The 21,406-nt window shown below is 51.5% G+C and overlaps 1 protein-coding gene across 1 annotated transcript in view; it reads right to left on the reverse strand.

Annotated features, from left to right (window-relative positions):
- The window catches only part of LOC119977762 (protocadherin-16-like), a 288,909-nt gene that overhangs the window by 25,868 nt on the left and 241,635 nt on the right, over positions 1–21,406 (reverse strand). Inside the window, exons 6-8 of the mRNA XM_038818966.1 lie at positions 14,174–14,385; positions 6,496–6,647; positions 740–890 (exon numbers count right to left, since the gene is read on the reverse strand). Of these exons, the coding sequence (XP_038674894.1) occupies positions 740–890; positions 6,496–6,647; positions 14,174–14,385 (515 nt within the window). The remainder of the gene's footprint in view (positions 1–739; positions 891–6,495; positions 6,648–14,173; positions 14,386–21,406) is intronic.

The following is a 21,406-nucleotide window of genomic DNA, read 5'->3' on the forward strand; positions in this document are numbered from 1 at the left end:
CAAGACATTCAACCTCTCTTGTCAACCATGGTTCCCTCACTCGACCATCTCTTCCCTGCCTGACAGGGACATACATATCAAAGACACGCAGTACCTGTTCCTTCAACAAGTTCCACATTTCACTTGTGTCCTTCCCTGACAGCCTATGTTCCCAACTTATGCACTTCAATTCTTGTCTGACAGCATTGTATTTACCCTTCCCCCAATTGTAAACCTTGCCCTGTTGCACGCACCTATCCCTCTCCATTAATAAAGTGAAAGTCACAGAATTGTGGTCACTATCTCCAAAATGCTCCCCCACTAACAAATCTATCACCTGCCCTGGTTCATTACCAAGTACTAAATCCAATATGGCCTCCCCTCTGGTCGGACAAGAGATAAGGAGATATTTCTTCACACAAAGAGTGGTGACTCTGTGGAATTCATTACTACAGGAAGTAGTTGAGTCCAAAACATTGTATGTTTTCAAGACGCAGTTAGATATAACATTTCGGGAGAATGGGATCAAAGGCTATGGGGAGAAAGCAGGATTAGGCTATTGAGTTGGATGGTCAGCCATGATGGTGATGAATGGGGGAGCAGGCTCGAAGGGCCAAAAGGCCTCCTGCTCCTACATTGTACGTTTCTATGTATGGGTGAGTGTGAGAAGGTGTGTATGCGATGAGTTTGTATGAGAGTGCATGAATGTGAGTTTTTGTGCGTGATATTTGTATGTTTGCATGTGAATGCGCCGTGTGACTTTCAGTGATGGTGACTCACTCTCTGGGACCCGCACCACACGGGGTAACGGGATGGTGGGGCTGTTGTCATTCAGGTCCAGGATGATGACAGTAAGGGTGGCTGTACCCACAAGCCGCGGGGTCCCTCTGTCCGTTGCTGTCAAACGCAATCTGAAATCAGAGGGAAGGAATTCATTCAAAAAATGGCAAAATGTGAATCGTACCAAAGGCCCGCCGATGGCAGATTGCAGTCAGAGTTCAGAATCACAAAATATAATAACAAAATCAGCACCAATTTCAAAAAGGAATATCTAACACAACCAACCTAGTTCAATGTTTAAATAGGTGACAGCAGGGAACAGACAACATTGACGCAGTCAATGTAATTTATCTGTATTTTCAAAAGGCGTTTGATATGGTGCCAGAATAGGCCAATCAGCAGTCAGAGAATGTGGAGTGACCAGCAGTGAAAGCAGGGAGAAGGAGGCAGGGAGCTGGGAATAGGGAACAGGGAAAAGGGAGCTAGGAGCAGGGAGTAGGAAGCTGGGAGCTGGGAGCACGGGACAGGGAGCTGGGAGCAGGGAACATGGAGCAGGGAGCTGGGAACAGGGAGCAGGGAGCTGGGAACAGGGAACAGGGAGCTGGGAACAGGGAGCAGGGAACAGGGAGCAGGGAGCTGGGAGCACGGGACAGGGAGCTGGGAGCATGGAGCTGGGAGTAGGCAACAGGGAACAGGGATGCGGTCAGGGAGGGGTGCGGTCAGTAAGGGGTGCATTCAGTACCCAGCGTGGTCAGTAAGGGGTGTGGTCAGTAAGGGGTGTGGTCAGTAAGGGGTGTGGTCAGTAAGGGGTGTGGTCAGTAAGCGGTGCATTCAGTACCCAGCGTGGTCAGTAAGGGGTGTGGTCAGTAAGGGGTGTGGTCAGTAAGGGGTGCGGTCAGTAAGGGGTGCGGTCAGTAAGGGGTGCATTCAGTACCCAGCGTGGTCAGTAAGGGGTGTGGTCAGTAAGGGGTGTGGTCAGTAAGAGGTGTGGTCAGTAAGGGGTGTGGTCAGTAAGAGGTGTGGTCAGTAAGCGGTGCATTCAGTACCCAGCGTGGTCAGTAAGGGGTGTGGTCAGTAAGGGGTGTGGTCAGTAAGGGGTGTGGTCAGTAAGGGGTGTGGTCAGTAAGGGGTGTGGTCAGTAAGGGGTGTGGTCAGTAAGGGGTGTGGTCAGTAAGGGGTGTGGTCAGTAAGGGGTGTGGTCAGTAAGGGGTGTGGTCAGTAAGGGGTGTGGTCAGTAAGGGGTGCGGTCAGTAAGGGGCGTGGTCAGTAAGGGGTGTGGTCAGTAAGGGGTGCGGTCAGTAAGGGGTGCGGTCAGTAAGGGGTGCGGTCAGTAAGGGGTGTGGTCAGTAAGGGGTGCGGTCAGTAAGGGGTGTGGTCAGTAAGGGGTGTGGTCAGTAATGGGTGTGGCCAATAAGGGGTGTGGTCAGTAAGGGGTGTGGTCAGTAAGGGGTGTGGTCAGTAAGGGGTGTGGTCAGTAAGGGGTGCGGTCAGTAAGGGGTGCGGTCAGTAAGGGGTGCGGTCAGTAAGGGGTGCGGTCAGTAAGGGGTGCGGTCAGTAAGGGGTGTGGTCAGTAAGGGGTGCGGTCAGTAAGGGGTGTGGTCAGTAGGGGTGCGGTCAGTAAGGGGTGCGGTCAGTAAGGGGTGTGGTCAGTAAGAGGTGCGGTCAGTAAGGGGTGTGGTCAGTAAGGGGTGTGGTCAGTAAGGGGTGCGGTCAGTAAGGGGTGTGGTCAGTAAGGGGTGTGGTCAGTAAGGGGTGCGGTCAGTAAGGGGTGCGGTCAGTAAGAGGTGTGGTCAGTAAGGGGTGTGGTCAGTAAGCGGTGCATTCAGTACCCAGCGTGGTCAGTAAGGGGTGTGGTCAGTAAGGGGTGCGGTCAGTAAGGGGTGCGGTCAGTAAGCGGTGCATTCAGTACCCAGCGTGGTCAGTAAGGGGTGTGGTCAGTAAGGGGTGTGGTCAGTAAGGGTGTGGTCAGTAAGGGGTGTGGTCAGTAAGGGGTGTGGTCAGTAAGGGGTGTGGTCAGTAAGGGGTGTGGTCAGTAAGGGGTGTGGTCAGTAAGGGGTGTGGTCAGTAAGGGGTGTGGTCAGTAAGGGGTGTGGTCAGTAAGGGGTGTGGTCAGTAAGGGGTGCGGTCAGTAAGGGGCGTGGTCAGTAGGGGGTGTGGTCAGTAAGGGGTGCGGTCAGTAAGGGGTGCGGTCAGTAAGGGGTGCGGTCAGTAAGGGGTGTGGTCAGTAAGGGGTGCGGTCAGTAAGGGGTGTGGTCAGTAAGGGGTGTGGTCAGTAATGGGTGTGGCCAATAAGGGGTGTGGTCAGTAAGGGGTGTGGTCAGTAAGGGGTGTGGTCAGTAAGGGGTGTGGTCAGTAAGGGGTGCGGTCAGTAAGGGGTGCGGTCAGTAAGGGGTGCGGTCAGTAAGGGGTGCGGTCAGTAAGGGGTGCGGTCAGTAAGGGGTGTGGTCAGTAAGGGGTGCGGTCAGTAAGGGGTGTGGTCAGTAGGGGTGCGGTCAGTAAGGGGTGTGGTCAGTAAGGGGTGTGGTCAGTAAGGGGTGCGGTCAGTAAGGGGTGTGGTCAGTAAGGGGTGCGGTCAGTAAGGGGTGTGGTCAGTAAGGGGTGCGGTCAGTAAGGGGTGTGGTCAGTAAGGGGTGTGGTCAGTAAGGGGTGCGGTCAGTAAGGGGTGCGGTCAGTAAGAGGTGTGGTCAGTAAGGGGTGTGGTCAGTAAGGGGTGTGGTCAGTACCCAGCGTGGTCAGTAAGGGGTGTGGTCAGTAAGGGGTGTGGTCAGTAAGGGGTGCGGTCAGTAAGGGGTGTGGTCAGTAAGGGGTGCGGTCAGTAAGGGGTGCGGTCAGTAAGGGGTGTGGTCAGTAAGGGGTGTGGTCAGTAAGGGGCGTGGTCAGTAAGGGGTGTGGTCAGTAAGAGGTGCGGTCAGTAAGGGGTGTGGTCAGTAAGGGGTGTGGTCAGTAAGGGGTGTGGTCAGTAAGAGGTGTGGTCAGTAAGGGGTGTGGTCAGTAAGGGGTGTGGTCAGTAAGGGGTGCGGTCAGTAAGGGGTGCGGTCAGTAAGGGGTGTGGTCAGTAAGGGGTGTTGTCAGTAAGGGGTGTGGTCAGTAAGGGGTGTGGTCAGTAAGGGGTGCGGTCAGTAAGGGGTGCGGTCAGTAAGGGGTGCGGTCAGTAAGGGGTGTGGTCAGTAAGGGGTGTGGTCAGTAAGGGGTGCGGTCAGTAAGGGGTGCGGTCAGTAAGGGGTGCGGTCAGTAAGGGGTGCGGTCAGTAAGGGGTGTGGTCAGTAAGGGGTGTGGTCAGTAAGGGGTGCGGTCAGTAAGGGGTGTGGTCAGTAAGGGGTGTGGTCAGTAAGGGGTGCGGTCAGTAAGGGGTGCGGTCAGTAAGGGGTGCGGTCAGTAAGGGGTGTGGTCAGGAAGGGGTGCGGTCAGTAAGGGGTGTGGTCAGTAAGGGGTGTGGTCAGTAAGGGGTGTGGTCAGTAAGGGGTGCGGTCAGTAAGGGGTGCGGTCAGTAAGGGGCGTGGTCAGTAAGGGGTGCGGTCAGTAAGGGGTGCGGTCAGTAAGGGGTGTGGTCAGTAAGAGGTGCGGTCAGTAAGGGGTGTGGTCAGTAAGGGGTGCGGTCAGTAAGGGGTGCGGTCAGTAAGGGGTGCGGTCAGTAAGGGTGCGGTCAGTAAGGGGTGTGGTCAGTAAGGGGTGCGGTCAGTAAGGGGTGTGGTCAGTAAGGGGTGTGGTCAGTAAGGGGTGTGGTCAGTAAGAGGTGTGGTCAGTAAGGGGTGTGGTCAGTAAGGGGTGTGGTCAGTAAGGGGTGTGGTCAGTAAGGGGTGTGGTCAGTAAGGGGTGTGGTCAGTAAGGGGTGCGGTCAGTAAGGGGTGCGGTCAGTAAGGGGTGTGGTCAGTAAGGGGTGTGGTCAGTAAGGGGTGTGGTCAGTAAGGGGTGTGGTCAGAAAGGGGCGTGGTCAGTAAGGGGTGCGGTCAGTAAGGGGTGCGGTCAGTAAGGGGTGTGGTCAGTAAGGGGTGCGGTCAGTAAGGGGTGCGGTCAGTAAGGGGTGTGGTCAGTAAGAGGTGTGGTCAGTAAGGGGTGCGGTCAGTAAGGGGTGCGGTCAGTAAGGGGTGTGGTCAGTAAGGGGTGCGGTCAGTAAGGGGTGCGGTCAGTAAGGGGTGTGGTCAGTAAGGGGTGCGGTAAGTAAGGGGTGTGGTCAGTAAGGGGTGTGGTCAGTAAGGGGTGTGGTCAGTAAGGGGTGCGGTCATTAAGGGGTGCGATCAGTAAGGGGTGTGGTCAGTAAGGGGTGTGGTCAGTAAGGGGTGTAGTCAGTAAGGGGTGCGGACATTAAGGGGTGCGGTCAGTAAGGGGTGTGGTCAGTAAGGGGTGTGGTCAGTAAGAGGTGTGGTCAGTAAGGGGTGTGGTCACTAAGGGGTGTGGTCAGTAAGGGGTGCGGTCAATAAGGGGTGTGGTCAGTAAGGGGTGTGGTCAGTAAGAGGTGCGGTCAGTAAGGGGTGCGGTCAGTAAGGGGTGTGGTCAGTAAGGGGTGTGGTCAGTAAGGGGTGTGGTCAGTAGGGGGTGTGGTCAGTAAAGGGTGTGGTCAGTAAGGGGTAGCGGTCAGTAGGGGGTGTGGTCAGTAAAGGGTGCGGTCAGTAAGGGGTAGCGGTCAGTAAGGGGTGTGGTCAGTAAGGGGTGTGGTCAGTAAGGGGTGTGGTCAGTAAGGGGTGTGGTCAGTAAGGGGTGCGGTCAGTAAGGGGTGTGGTCAGTAAGGGGTGTGGTCAGTAAGGGGTGTGGTCAGTAAGGGGTGTGGTCAGTAAGGGGTGTGGTCAGTAAGGGGTGTGGTCAGTAAGGGGTGCGGTCAGTAAGGGGTGCGGTCAGTAAGGGGTGTGGTCAGTAAGGGGTGCGGTCAGTAAGGGGTGTGGTCAGTAAGGGGTGTGGTCAGTAAGGGGTGCGGTCAGTAAGGGGTGTGGTCAGTAAGGGGTGTGGTCAGTAAAGGGTGTGGTCAGTAAGGGGTGTGGTCAGTAAGGGGTGTGGTCAGTAAGGGGTGCGGTCAGTAAGGGGTGTGGTCAGTAAGGGGTGTGGTCAGTAAGGGGTGCGGTCAGTAAGGGGTGTGGTCAGTAAGGGGTGCGGTCAGTAAGGGGTGAGGTCAGTAAGGGGTGTGGTCAGTAAGGGGTGCGGTCAGTAAGGGGTGTGGTCAGTAAGGGGTGCGGTCAGTAAGGGGTGCGGTCAGTAAGGGGTGTGGTCAGTAAGGGGTGCGGTCAGTAAGGGGTGTGGTCAGTAAGGGGTGTGGTCAGTAAGGGGTGCGGTCAGTAAGGGGTGCGGTCAGTAAGGGGTGCGGTCAGTAAGGGGTGTGGTCATTAAGGGGTGTGGTCATTAAGGGGTGTGGTCAGTAAGGGGTGTGGTCAGTAAGGGGTGCGGTCAGTAAGGGGTGTGGTCAGTAAGGGGTGCGGTCAGTAAGGGGTGCGGTCAGTAAGGGGTGTGGTCAGTAAGGGGTGCGGTCAGTAAGGGGTGTGGTCAGTAAGGGGTGCGGTCAGTAAGGGGTGTGGTCAGTAAGGGGTGTGGTCAGTAAGGGGTGCGGTCAGTAAGGGGTGCGGTCAGTAAGGGGTGCGGTCAGTAAGGGGTGTGGTCATTAAGGGGTGTGGTCAGTAAGGGGTGCGGTCAGTAAGGGGTGCGGTCAGTAAGGGGTGCGGTCAGTAAGGGGTGCGGTCAGTAAGGGGTGTGGTCAGTAAGGGGTGCGGTCAGTAAGGGGTGCGTTCAGTACCCAGCGTGGTTAGTACTTACTGAGTCTTGGGCCAGATCTCACGGTCCATGATGGCCGCTGTGCTGATATCTCCCGTCAATGGGTTGATTCTGAAGAGGTCACTCTGGGAAGAAGCTGCGATGGAATAAGTCACTTGGCCATTTTGCCCTTGGTCCAAATCATTTGCCAAAACCTGAGGGACAGAAACAACAAATGATTCAGACAGAACAGGACAGAAACATTACACAAGTCACAGGAGCATAAACTGGCCATTCGGCCCATCGAGACTGCTCTGCCATTCAACAAGGTCATGGCTGACCTGAGAATCATTAATTCCACTTGCTTGCCTTTTCCCCATAACCCTTGATTCTCTTACTGATTCAAAATGTGTCTTGCCTTGAACACACTTAATGACCCAGCCTCGACAGCCCTGTGGTAAAGAATTCCACAGATTCACTACCCTCGAAGAGAGAGGTGACGGAGAGACTCAGTCAGTGTACAGATATCTCCCTGAGAGAGAGAGGGGACTGAGAGACACCAGTCAGTGTACAGATATCTCCCTGAGAGAGAGGGGACTGAGAGACACCAGTCAGTGTACAGATATCTCCCTGAGAGAGAGGGGACTGAGAGACACAAGTCAGTGTACAGATATCTCCCTGAGAGAGGTGACGGAGAGACACCAGTCAGTGTACAGATATCTCCCTGAGAGAGAGGGGACTGAGAGACACCAGTCAGTGTACAGATATCTCCCTGAGAGAGGTGACGGAGAGACACCAGTCAGTGTACAGATATCTCCCTGAGAGAGAGGACTGAGAGACACCAGTCACTGTACAGATATCTCCCTGAGAGGAGGGGGGACTGAGAGACACCAGTCAGTGTACAGATATCTCCCTGAGAGAGAGAGAGGGGACTGAGAGACACCAGTCAGTGTACAGATATCTCCCTGAGAGAGGGGACTGAGAGACACCAGTCAGTGTACAGAGATCTCCCTGAGAGAGAGAGGGGACTGAGAGACACCAGTCAGTGTACAGATAACTCCCTGAGAGAGAGGGGACTGAGAGACACCAGTCAGTGTACAGATATCTCCCTGAGAGAGAGAGGGGACTGAGAGACACCAGTCAGTGTACAGATATCTCCCTGAGAGAGAGGGGACTGAGAGACACCAGTCAGTGTACAGATATCTCCCTGAGAGAGGTGACGGAGAGACACCAGTCAGTGTACAGATATCTCCCTGAGAGAGAGGGGACTGAGAGACACCAGTCAGTGTACAGATATCTCCCTGAGAGAGAGAGAGGGGACTGAGAGACACCAGTCAGTGTACAGATATCTCCCTGAGAGAGGGGACTGAGAGACACCAGTCAGTGTACAGAGATCTCCCTGAGAGAGAGAGGGGACTGAGAGACACCAGTCAGTGTACAGATATCTCCCTGAGAGAGAGGGGACTGAGAGACACCAGTCAGTGTACAGATATCTCCCTGAGAGAGAGAGGGGACTGAGAGACACCAGTCAGTGTACAGATATCTCCCTGAGAGAGAGGGGTGACTGAGAGACACCAGTCAGTGTACAGATATCTCCCTGAGAGAGAGGGGGGACTGAGAGACACCAGTCAGTGTACAGATATCTCCCTGAGAGAGAGAGGGGACTGAGAGACACCAGTCACTGTACAGGTATCTCCCTGAGAGAGAGAGGGGACTGAGAGACACCAGTCAGTGTACAGATATCTCCCTGAGAGAGAGAGGGGACTGAGAGACACCAGTCAGTGTATAGATATCTCCCTGAGAGAGAGGGGACTGAGAGACACCAGTCAGTGTACAGATATCTCCCTGAGAGAGAGAGGGGACTGAGAGACACCAGTCAGTGTACAGATATCTCCCTGAGAGAGAGAGAGGGGACTGAGAGACACCAGTCAGTGTACAGATATCTCCCTGAGAGAGAGAGGACTGAGAGACACCAGTCAGTGTACAGATATCTCCCTGAGAGAGAGGGGACTGAGAGACACCAGTCAGAGTACAGATATCTCCCACAGAGAGAGAGGGGACTGAGAGGCACCAGTCAGTGTACAGATATCTCCCTGAGAGAGAGGGGACTGAGAGACACCAGTCAGAGTACAGATATCTCCCACAGAGAGAGAGGGGACTGAGAGGCACCAGTCAGTGTACAGATATCTCCCTGAGAGAGAGGGGACTGAGAGACACCAGTCAGTGTACAGATATCTCCCTGTGAGAGAGGGGACTGAGAGACACCAGTCAGTGTACAGATATCTCCCTGAGAGAGAGGGGACTGAGAGACACCAGTGAGTGTACAGATATCTCCCTGAGAGAGAGAGGGGACTGAGAGACACCAGTCAGAGTACAGATATCTCCCATAGAGAGAGAGGGGACTGAGAGGCACCAGTCAGTGTACAGATATCTCCCTGAGAGAGAGGGGACTGAGAGACACCAGTCAGTGTACAGATATCTCCCTGAGAGAGAGAGAGGGGGGACTGAGAGACACCAGTCAGTGTACAGATATCTCCCTGATAGAGAGAGGGGACTGAGAGACACCAGTCAGTGTACAGATATCTCCCTGAGAGAGAGAGGGGACTGAGAGACACCAGTCAGTGTACAGATATCTCCCTGAGAGAGAGAGGGACTGAGAGACACCAGTCAGTGTACAGATATCTCCCTGTGAGAGAGGGGACTGAGAGACACCAGTGAGTGTACAGATATCTCCCTGAGAGAGAGAGGGGACTGAGTGACACCAGTCAGTGTACAGATATCTCCCTGAGAGAGAGAGGGGACTGAGAGACACCAGTCAGTGTACAGATATCTCCCTGAGAGAGAGGACTGAGAGACACCAGTCAGTGTACAGATATCTCCCTGAGAGAGAGAGGGGACTGAGAGACACCAGTCAGTGTACAGATATCTCCCTGAGAGAGAGGACTGAGAGACACCAGTCAGTGTACAGATATCTCCCTGAGAGAGAGAGAGGGGACTGAGAGACACCAGTCAGTGTACAGATATCTCCCTGAGAGAGAGGGGACTGAGAGACACCAGTCAGTGTACAGATATCTCCCTGAGAGAGAGGGGGGACTGAGAGACACCACTCAGTGTACAGATATCTCCCTGAGAGAGAGGGGACTGAGAGGCACCAGTCAGTGTACAGATCTCCCTGAGAGAGAGAGGGGACTGAGAGACACCAGTCAGTGTACAGATATCTCTCTGAGAGAGAGAGGGGACTGAGAGACACCAGTCAGTGTACAGATATCTCCCAGAGAGAGAGAGGGGACTGAGAGACACCAGTCAGAGTACAGATATCTCCCTGAGGGAGAGGGGACTGAGAGACACCAGTCAGTGTACAGATATCTCTCTTAGAGAGAGAGGGGACTGAGAGACACCAGTCAGTGTACAGATATCCCCCTGAGAGAGGGGGGGGGGACTGAGGGACACCAGTCAGTGTACAGATATCTCCCTGAGAGAGAGAGGGGACTGAGAGACACCAGTCAGTGTACAGATATCTCCCTGAGAGAGAGAGGGGGGACTGAGAGACACCAGTCAGTGTACAGATATCTCCCTGAGAGAGAGGGGACTGAGAGACACCAGTCAGTGTACAGATATCTCCCTGAGAGAGAGGGGACTGAGAGACACCAGTCAGTGTACAGATATCTCCCTGAGAGAGAGAGAGGGGACTGAGAGACACCAGTCAGTGTACAGATATCTCCCTGAGAGAGAGAGGGGACTGAGAGACACCAGTCAGTGTACAGAGATCTCCCTGAGAGAGAGAGGGGACTGAGAGACACCAGTCAGTGTACAGATAACTCCCTGAGAGAGAGGGGACTGAGAGACACCAGTCAGTGTACAGATATCTCCCTTAGAGAGAGAGGGGACTGAGAGACACCAGTCAGTGTACAGATATCTCCCTGAGAGAGAGAGGGGGGACTGAGAGACACCAGTCAGTGTACAGATATCTCCCTGAGAGAAAGAGGGGACTGAGAGACACCAGTCAGTGTACAGATATCTCCCTGAGAGAGAGAGGGGACTGAGAGACACCAGTCACTGTACAGATATCTCCCTGAGAGAGAGAGGGGACTGAGAGACACCAGTCAGTGTACAGATCTCCCTGAGAGAGAGAGGGAACTGAGAGACACCAGTCAGTGTATAGATATCTCCCTGAGAGAGAGGGGACTGAGAGACACCAGTCAGTGTACAGATATCTCCCTGAGAGAGAGAGGGGACTGAGAGACACCAGTCAGTGTACAGATATCTCCCTGAGAGAAAGAGGGGACTGAGAGACACCAGTCAGAGTACAGATATCTCCCTGAGGGAGAGGGGACTGAGAGACACCAGTCAGTGTACAGATATCTCCCTGAGAGAGAGAGGGGACTGAGAGACACCAGTCAGTGTACAGATATCTCCCTGAGAGAGAGGACTGAGAGACACCAGTCAGTGTACAGATATCCCCCTGAGAGAGAGGGGGGGGGGGGGGGACTGAGGGACACCAGTCAGTGTACAGATATCTCCCTGAGAGAGAGAGGGGACTGAGAGACACCAGTCAGAGTACAGATATCTCCCTGAGGGAGAGGGGACTGAGAGACACCAGTCAGTGTACAGATATCTCCCTGAGAGAGAGAGGGGACTGAGAGACACCAGTCAGTGTACAGATATCTCCCTGAGAGAGAGGGACTGAGAGACACCAGTCAGTGTACAGATATCCCCCTGAGAGAGAGGGGGGGGGGACTGAGGGACACCAGTCAGTGTACAGATATCTCCCTGAGAGAGAGAGGGGACTGAGAGACACCAGTCAGTGTACAGATATCTCCCTGAGAGAGAGAGGGAACTGAGAGACACCAATCAGTGTACGGATATCTCCCTGAGGGAGAGGGGACTGAGAGACACCAGTCAGTGTACAGATATCTCCCTGAGAGAGAGAGGGGACTGAGAGACACCAGTCAGTGTACAGATATCTCCCTGAGAGAGAGGACTGAGAGACACCAGTCAGTGTACAGATATCCCCCTGAGAGAGAGGGGGGGGGGGGGGGGACTGAGGGACACCAGTCAGTGTACAGATATCTCCCTGAGAGAGAGAGGGGACTGAGAGACACCAGTCAGAGTACAGATATCTCCCTGAGGGAGAGGGGACTGAGAGACACCAGTCAGTGTACAGATATCTCCCTGAGAGAGAGAGGGGACTGAGAGACACCAGTCAGTGTACAGATATCTCCCTGAGAGAGAGGACTGAGAGACACCAGTCAGTGTACAGATATCCCCCTGAGAGAGAGGGGGGGGGGGACTGAGGGACACCAGTCAGTGTACAGATATCTCCCTGAGAGAGAGAGGGGACTGAGAGACACCAGTCAGTGTACAGATATCTCCCTGAGAGAGAGAGGGAACTGAGAGACACCAATCAGTGTACGGCTATCTCCCTGAGAGGGAGGACTGAGAGACACCAGTCAGAGTACAGATATCTCCCTGAGAGAGAGGGGGCTGAGAGACACCAGTCAGTGTACAGATATCTCCCTGAGAGAGAGAGGGGACTGAGAGACACCAGTCAGTGTACAGATATCTCCCTGAGAGAGAGAGGGGACTGAGAGACACCAGTCAGTGTACAGATATCTCCCTGAGAGAGAGAGGGAACTGAGAGACACCAGTCAGTGTACAGATATCTCCCTGAGAGAGAGAGGGGACTGAGAGACACCAGTCAGTGTACAGATATCTCCCTGAGAGAGAGAGGGGACTGAGAGACACCAGTCAGTGTACAGATATCTCCCTGAGGGTGAAACCTGCCCATTTAATAATGGGAGATGAGGAAATGGCTGAGGAACTGAACAGGTTTTTGGGTCGGTCTTCACAGTGGAAGACACAAATAACATGCCAGCGACTGATAGAAATGAGGCTATGATAGATAAAGATCTTCAGAGGATTGTTATCACTAAGGAGGTAGTGATGGGCAAGCTAATGGGGCTAAAGGTAGACAAGTCTCCTGGCCCTGATGGAAAGCATCCCAGAGTGCTAAAAGAGATGGCTAGGGAAATTTTAGATGCACTAGTGATAATTTACCGAAATTCACTAGACTCTGGGGTGGTCCCGGCAGATTGGAAATTAGCAAACGTGACACCACTGTTTAAAAAAGGAGGTAGGCAGACAGCGGGTAATTATAGGCTGGTGAGCTTAACTTCGGTAGTAGGGAAGATGCTGGAATCTATCATCAAGGAAGAAATAGCGAGGCATCTGGATAGAAATTGTCGCATTGGGCAGACGGTGCATGGGTTCATAAAGGACAGGTCATGCCTAACTAATTTAGTGGATTTTTTTGAGGACATTACCAGTGCGGTAGATACTGGGGAGCCAATGGATGTGGTATATCTGGATTTCCAGAAAGCCTTTGACAAGGTGCCACACAAAAGGTTGCTGCATAAGATAAAGATGCATGGCATTAAGGGTAAAGTAATAGCATGGATAGAGGATTGGTTAATTAATAGAAAGCAAAGAGTGGGGATTAATGGGTGTTTCTCTGGTTGGCAATCAGTAGCTAGTGGTTTTCCTCAGGGATCAGTGTTGGGCCCACAATTGTTCACAATTTACATTGATGATTTGGAGTTGGGGGCCAAGGGCAATGTGTCCAAGTTTGCAGATGACACTAAGATGAGTGGTAAAGCGAAAAGTGCAGAGGATACTGGAAGTCTGCAGAGGGATTTGGATAGGTTAAGTGAATGGGCTAGAGTCTGGCAGGTGGAATACAATGTTGACAAATGTGAGGTTATCCATTTTGGTAGGAATAACAGCAAACGGGATTATTATTTAAATGATAAAATATTAAAGCATGCCGCTGTTCAGAGAGACCTGGGTGTGCTAGTGCATGAGTCGCAAAACGTTGGTTTACATGTGCAACAGGTGATTAAGAAGGCAAATGGAATTTTGTCCTTCATTGCTAGAGGGATGGAGTTTAAGACTAGGGAGGTTATGCTGCAATTGTATAAGATGTTAGTGAGGCCACGCCTGGAGTATTGTGTTCAGTTTTGGTCTCCTTACTTGAGAAAGGACATACTGGCACTGGAGGGTGTGCAGAGGAGATTCACTAGGTTAATCCCAGAGCTGAAGGGGTTGGATTATGAGGAGAGGTTGAGTAGACTGGGACTGTACTCGTTGGAATTTAGAAGGATGAGGGGGGGTCTTATAGAAACATATAAAATAATGAAGGGAATAGATAGGATAGATGCGGGCAGGTTGTTTCCACTGGCGGGTGACAGCAGAACTAGGGGACATAGCCTCAAAATAAGGGGAAGTAGATTTAGGATTGAGTTTAGGGAGGAACTTCTTCACCCAAAGGGTTGTGAATCTATGGAATTCCTTGCCCAGTGAAGCAGTTGAGGCTCCTTCATTAAATGTTTTTAAGGTAAAGATAGATAGTTTTTTGAAGAATAAAGGGATTAAGGGTTATGGTGTTCGGGCCGGAAAGTGGAGCTGAGTCCACAAAAGATCAGCCATGATCTCATTGAATGGCGGAGCAGGCTCGAGGGACCAGATGGCCTACTCCTGCTCCTAGTTCTTATGTTCTTATTGACCAGTGCTCTCTCTAGTGGGTCTATTGTTTCTTGTAGAATGCGTGATATGATTACAGGTTGAGCATTTATTTTAGGGGGATATCTAGTCTTGACCAGCTGTGGCAGTGTAGACTGAGCTTGGTCCACGTGAACGAGTGACCGCAAATGACGGATTTCCCAGCATGCAGCCATTTCCTTACCTGCATGATTGGTGTGTTGTAACCCTGCGCCTCCCAGATAAAGGCCACATAATTCTGCAGCTGGAAATGTGGCAAATTGTCGTTGACATCATGGAGGTTGAGTGTGACAGACGTGAAAACAAAGGAGGATGGCGATTCTGCTTTAATCACCAGCCGTAACCTGGGAGTTTCTTCATAATCGAGACCTGACGAGCTCTTCACTGAGATATCACCTGCGGACAGCAAGGAACCGATTATTGTCTGTTTCAGAGCCCAGCCAGTTAGTCAGAATGATGGACACCGTCTGATAAAATCACTGACAATTTATACCTCATCTTGCTTGAGAATAATCTCAAATTGATCCGCAGATAATTAAATAATTACCCTGAAGAACAGCGTCTGTTTTGTGTAGACAACAGACCATTCTGTGCAAATCAAGATCCCAGGAAGAGCAATGGAATCAATATCCAATCTTGTTTCATCTGTTGGGGGCTGACAAATAAATCGTGGGCCAAACATCATGGAGAACAACCCACAAACTTGAACCAGAGGGTCAGTACTGACCCTCTGACAGTGCGGCACTCCCTCAGTACTGACCCTCTGACAGTGCGGCACTCCCTCAGTACTGACCCTCTGACAGTGCAGCACTCCCTCAGTACTGACCCTCTGACAGTGCAGCACTCCCTCAGTACTGACCCTCTGACAGTGCAGCACTCCCTCAGTACTGACCCTCTGACAGTGCGGCACTCCCTCAGTACTGACCCTCTGACAGTGCGGCACTCCCTCAGTACTGACCCTCTGACAGTGCGGCACTCCCTCAGTACTGACCCTCTGACAGTGCGGCAGTCCCTCAGTACTGACCCTCTGACAGTGCGGCATTCCCTCAATTTTAGCACCGTTTGCATCCGCCGAGAATCCGTGTGTGACACAGTGAGTCAGCTGTGGGTAAACTTGTGGAATTGGGTATTTGAGTGTGATCCTGCAGATACTGGGATAGAGACGATTAAATATTACTGGGGCTGGTTTCTGCTTTCCCACCTCTCCGCGGCTCTGTGTGTTTAATACAGGGGGAGAAATGAGCGAATGACGAGGGGAGCTTACAAAATCTTGTTAAACGTGGGTGCCACACGTCACTGCTGGTCACTGGATTACTGCCACAAAGCGACTCAGGGCTGGAAACCGGCCTTGAATTGGCAAAGGATTCTGGGGAATCTGACTTGAGAGGTGGACCCAGTCTGGGAGTGACCGGTCTGGGAGTGGACCCGGTCTGGGGGTGACCGGTCTGGGAGTGGACCCGGTCTGGGGGTGACCGGTCTGGGAATGGGTTTGGTCTGGGTGTGGACCCGGTCTGGGGGTGACCGGTCTGGGAATGGGTTTGGTCTGGGAGTGGACCCGGTCTGGGGGTGACCGGTCTGGGAATGGGTTTGGTCTGGGTGTGGACCCGGTCTGGGGGTGACCGGTCTGGGAGTGGACCCGGTCTGGGAGTGACCGGTCTGGGAATGGGTTTGGTCTGGGAGTGGAGCTGATCTGGGTGTGGACCTGGTCTGGTTGTGGACCTGGTCTGGGATTGGACCTGGTCTGGGATTGGACCTGGTCTGGGTGTGGACCTGGTCTGGGTGTGGACCTGGTCTGGGAGTGGGTTTGGTCTGGGAGTGGACCTGGTCTGGGTGTGGGGCCGGTCTGGAAGTGGACCTGGTCTGGTTTGGACCCGGTCTGAGAGCTGGTTTGGTCTGGGTGCAGACCTGGTCTGGGAGTGGACCCGGTTTGGGAGTAGACCTGGTCTGGGTGTGGACCTGGTCTCGGTGTGGACCTGGCCTGGGACTGGACCAGATGTGGGAGTGGACCCAGTGTGGGGGTGGACCCGGTCTGGGAGGGGGTTTTGTCTGGGCTGACCTGGTGATCCAGCTGAAGGCAGCAGAGCGGAGCCGCTGATTGGCTGCTGCGGGGACAATTTGCATCAGTATATTGCAGTCACTGTATCCAGAAGGTGGTTTGTGGAGGAGCTTTTGTCAAGTGACAGTTAAACCCCAAACACTTCTTCAGTGTTTCCCTCCCAACCTCCTCCTCTAACCAAAAAAGAACAATCAGTGTAAGGATCGCAGCCGAGTAAAGATAAAGAGGGAGACTGGAGGGCAGGTAGAAGTAGAAAGAAGTTGAACCGTGATGTCACAGCCTGCAGGTAAGTGATTGGCTGGTGACTGCTAAGTAGTTTTTCTTTTCCCTGAGGTGTGTTGTAAGGTAAGGTTTTTCTATTTATTTTTAAAATCGTGTGATTGGTAACAATTTTTCTTTTTTTTTCCTTTTTCATTTATCTATGATTTGATATTATAGTTGGACTAAGTTAAGCTTAAAGGGTAAAAATGGCAGGAGATCCCAGACCCATGTTATGCTCCTCGTGCTCAACGTGGGAGTTCAGGGACGCGGCCGATGCCCCTGACTCCTTCATGTGCGGGAAGTGTGTCCAGCTGCAGCTCCTGTTAGACCGCACGACGGCTCTGGAGCTGCGGATGGACTCACTTTGGAGCATCCACGATGCTGTGGAGATCATGGCTGGCTCTGCCGTGCAGAAGGGCGGGAAAAAGACTGGCAGGGCTATAGTAATAGGGGATTCCATTAGTAAGGGGAGTAGACAGGCGTTTCTGTGGTCGAAAACGAGACTCCCGAATGGTATGTTGCCTCCCAGGTGCTCGGGTCAGGGATGTCTCAGAGCGGCTGCAGGACATTCTGAAGGGGGAGGGTGAACAGCCAGTTGTCGTGGTGCATATAGACACCAACGATATAGGTAAAAAACGGGATGAGGTCCTACAATCAGAATTTAGGAAGTTAGGAGCCAAATTAAAAAGTTGGACCTCAGAGGTAGTAATCTCAGGATTGCTACCAGTGCCACGGGACAGTCAGAGTAGAAATGAAAGAATAAGCAGGATGAATGCGTGGCTTGAGAGATGGTGCAGGAGGGAGGGGTTCAGATTATTGGGACATTGGAACCGGTTCTGGGGGCGGTGGGACCATTACAAACCGGATGGTCTACACCTGGGCAGGACTGGAACCAATGTCCTCGGGGGGGCTTTTGCTAACACTGTTGGGGAGGGTTTAAACTAACATTCACCTGTGGAAGGAGCAGTGCTCCGAAAGCTAGTGTTTGAAACAAACCTGTTGGACTTTAACCTGGTGTTGTAAGACTTCTTACTGTGCTCACCCCAGTCCAACGCCGGCATCTCTGTTACAGCGTTGCAGTAACATTGTTGGGACTTTACTATAGGCCTCCTAAAAGCGAGCGTGAAGTAGAGGTACAAATATGTAGACAGATTATAAAACAATGTAGGAGCAATAGGGTGGTTGTGATGGGAGATTTTAACTTCCCCAACATTGAATGGGACTCATGTAGTGTTGGAGGCGTAGATGGAGCAGAATTTGTAAGGAGCATCCACGAGAATTTTTTAGAGCAGTATGTAAATAGTCCAACTCGGGAAGGGGCCATACTGGACCTGGTATTGGGGAATGATCCCGGCCAAGTAGTTGAAGTTTCAGTCGGTGATTACTTTGGGAATAGCGATCACAATTCCGTAAGTTTTTGAATACTCATGGACAAGGACAAGAGGGGTTCTAAAGGAAGAGTGCTAAATTGGGGAAAGGCCAAGTATAACAAAACTCGGCAGGAGCTAGGGAATGTGGATTGGGAGCAGCTGTTTAAGGGTAAATCCACATTTGAAATGTGGGAGTCGTTTAAGGAAAGGTTGATTAGAGTGCAGGACAGACATGTTCCTGTGAAAATGAGGGATAGAAATGGCAAGATTAGGGAACCAAGGATGACGGGTGGAATTGTGAGACTAGCTAAGATGAAAAAGGAAGCATACATAGGATCGAGGCAACTCAAAACTGATGAAGCTTTGGAGGAATATTGGGAAAGTAGGACAAATCTCAAACGCGCAATAAAGAGGGCTAAAAGGGGTCATGAAATATCTTTGGCTAACAGGGTTAAGGAAAATCCCAAAGCCTTTTATTCGTATACAAGGAGCAAGAGGGTAACCAGAGAAAGGATTGGCCCACTTAAAGACAAAAGAGGGAATTTATGCGTGGACTCAGAGGAAATGGGTGAGATTCTTAATGAGTACTTTGCATCGGTATTCACAAAGGAGAGGGACAAGACGGATGTTGAGACTAGGGATGGATGTATAAATACTCTAGGTCATGTCGGCATAAGGAAGGGGGAGGTTTTGGGTATTCTAAAAGGCATTAAGGTGGACAAGTCCCCAGGTCCGGATGGGATCTATCCCAGGTTACTGAGGGAAGCGAGGGACGAAATAGCTGGGGCCTTAACAGATATCTTTGCATATCCTTGAGCACAGGTGAGGTCCCGGAGGACTGGAGAATTGCTAATGTTGTCCCTTTGTTTAAGAAGGGTAGCAGGGATAATCCAGGGAATTATAGACATGTGAGCTTGACGTCAGTGGTAGGCAAACTGTTGGAGAAGATACTGAGGGATAGGATCTATTCACATCTGGAATAAAATAGACTTATCAGTGATAGGCAGCATGGTTTTGTGCAGGGAAGGTCGTGCCTTACAAACCTAATAGAATTCTTTGAGGAAGTGACAAAGTTAATTGATGAGGGAAGGGCTGTCGATGTCATATACATGGACTTCAGTAAAGCATTTGATAAAGTTTCCCATGGCAGGTTGATGGTAAAAGTGAAATCGTATGGGGTTCAGGGTGTACTAGCTAGATGGATAAAGAACTGGCTGGGCAACAGGAGACAGAGAGTAGTGGTGGAAGGGAATGTCTCAAAATGGAGAAAGGTGACTAGTGGTGTTCCACAGGGATCCGTGCTCGGACCACTGTTATTTATGATATACATAAATGATCTGGATGAAGGTATAGGTGGTCTGATTAGCAAGTTTGCAGATGATACTAAGATTGGTGGAGTTGCAGATAGTGAGGCGGACTGTCAGAGAATACAGCAAAATATAGATAGATTGGAGAGTTGGGCAGAGAAATGGCAGATGGAGTTCAATCCAGGCAAATGCGAGGTGATGCTTTTGGTAGATCTAACTCAAGAGCAGACTATATGGTCACTGGAAGAGTACTGGGGAAAATTGATGTATAGAGAGATCTGGGAGTTCAGGTCCATTGTACCCTGAAGGTGGCAACGCAGGTTGATAGAGTGGTCAAGAAGGCATACAGCATGCTTGCCTTCATCGGACGGGGTATTGAGTACAAGAGTTGGCAGGTCATGTTACAGTTGTATCGGACTTTGGTTAGGCCACATTTGGAATACTGTGTGCAGTTCTGGTCGCCACATTACCAGAAGAATGTGGATGATTTAGAGAGGGTGCAGAGGAGGTTCACCAGGATGTTGCCTGGTATGGAGGGTGCTAGCTATGAAGAAAGGTTGAGTAGATTAGGATTGTTTTCGTTGGAAAGACGGAGGTTGAGGGGGGACCTGATTGAGGTCTACAAAATTATGAGAGATATGGACAGGGTGGATAGCAACAAGCTTTTTCGAAGATTGGGGGTGTCAATTACAAGGGGTCACAATTTCAAGGTGAGAGGGGAAAAGTTTAAGGGAGATGTGCGTGGAAAGTTTTTTATGCAGAGGGTGGTGGGTGCCTGGAACGCTTTGCCAGTGGAGGTGGTAGAGGTGGGCACGATAGCATCATTTAAGATGCATCTAGACAGGTATATGAACGGGTGGGGAACAGAGAGAGGTAGATCCTTGGAAAATAGGCAACAGGTTTAGATAAAGGATCTGGATCGGCTCAGGCTGGGAGGGCCGAAGGGCCTGTTCCTGTGCTGTAATTTTCTTTGTTCTTGTTCTATCTCCACATCATTTAAACTAATGTGGCAGGGGGATGGGAACCAAATGAGGGGGTTAGTGGACAGTAAGGAGGTAGTAACAAAGCCTGTAAGGATCATGAAGTCAGCGTGACTAAGGGGAAGAGTAGACAGGGAAGAGATGATGATCGTAAAGGGACAGGTGGTCTGAGGTGCATTTGTTTTAATGCGAGAAGTGTAGCAGGTGAGGCAGATGAACTTAGGGCTTGGATTAGTACCTGGGAATATGATGTTATTGCTTATTACTGAGACTTGTTTGAGGGAAGGGCAAGACTGGCAACTGAATATCGCAGGATATCGATGCTTCAGGCGGGATAGAGAGGGAGGTAAAATGGGGGGAGGAGTAGCATTGCTGGTCAGAGAGGATATCACAGCTGTGATTAAGGAGGGCACTGATGGAGGATTCGAGCAGTGAGGTGATATGGGCAGAGCTCAGAAATAGGAAGGGTGCGGTAACAATGTTGGGGACTGTACTACAGACCTCCCAACAGTGAGCGTGAGATAGAGGTACAAATATGTAAACAGATTATGGAAAGATGTAGGAGCAACAGGGTGGTGGCGATCGGAGATTTTAAATTTGCCAACATTGACTGGGATACACTCAGAGGTGTAGATGGAGCAGAGTTTGTAAGGAGCATCCAGGAGAGTTTTTTAGAGCAGTATGTAAATAGTCCAACTCGGGAAAGGGGCCATACTGGACCTGGTATTGGGGAATGATCCCGGCCAGGTGGTTGATGTTTCAGTCGGTGATTACTTTGGGAATAGCGATCACAATTCCATAAGTTTTAGAATACTCATGGACAAAGACGAGAGTGGTCCTAAAGGAAGAGTGCTAAATTGGGGAAAGGCCAACTATACCAAAATTCGGCAGGAGCTAGGGAATGTGGATTGGGAGCAGCTGTTTAAGGGTAAATCCACATTTGAAATGTGGGAGGCTTTTAAGACAAGGTTGATTAGAGTGCAGGACAGACATGTCCCTGTGAAAATGAGAGATAGAAATGGCAAGATTAGGGAACCATGGATGACGGGTGGAATTGTGAGACTAGCTAAGAGGAAAAAGGAAGCATACATAGGATCGAGGAGACTGAAGACAGACAAAGCTGCTGCTGGGAGGGGAGTGAGCTGCCTGGGGGCCAGGGCCAAGGGGCAGAATTGGCCACGACGAGAGCCTGGTTCAACTGGGAAAAGGCCGCCCTCTACAAGAAGGGGCTGAGGTTTGGAGTTTTGTACCCAGTCCGCTTGTGGATGACACGTCAGTAACAGGATTGTTATTGTGACTGGCTGGAAGAGGCGATAGACTTTCTGAGGTGGCCATGGAGTGGAAGGAAGGTGGGGCCACTGAACATTGGAGAGGAGCTTTGGCCTTAAGGTAAGAGTGTGTGGGGGGGGGTGTCAGTAGGAAGGTGTGTGGGGGGGGGGGGTT

Source organism: Scyliorhinus canicula, chromosome 14 (genome assembly GCF_902713615.1).
Source record: "Scyliorhinus canicula chromosome 14, sScyCan1.1, whole genome shotgun sequence".
In the NCBI taxonomy this organism is placed as follows: domain Eukaryota; kingdom Metazoa; phylum Chordata; class Chondrichthyes; order Carcharhiniformes; family Scyliorhinidae; genus Scyliorhinus; species Scyliorhinus canicula.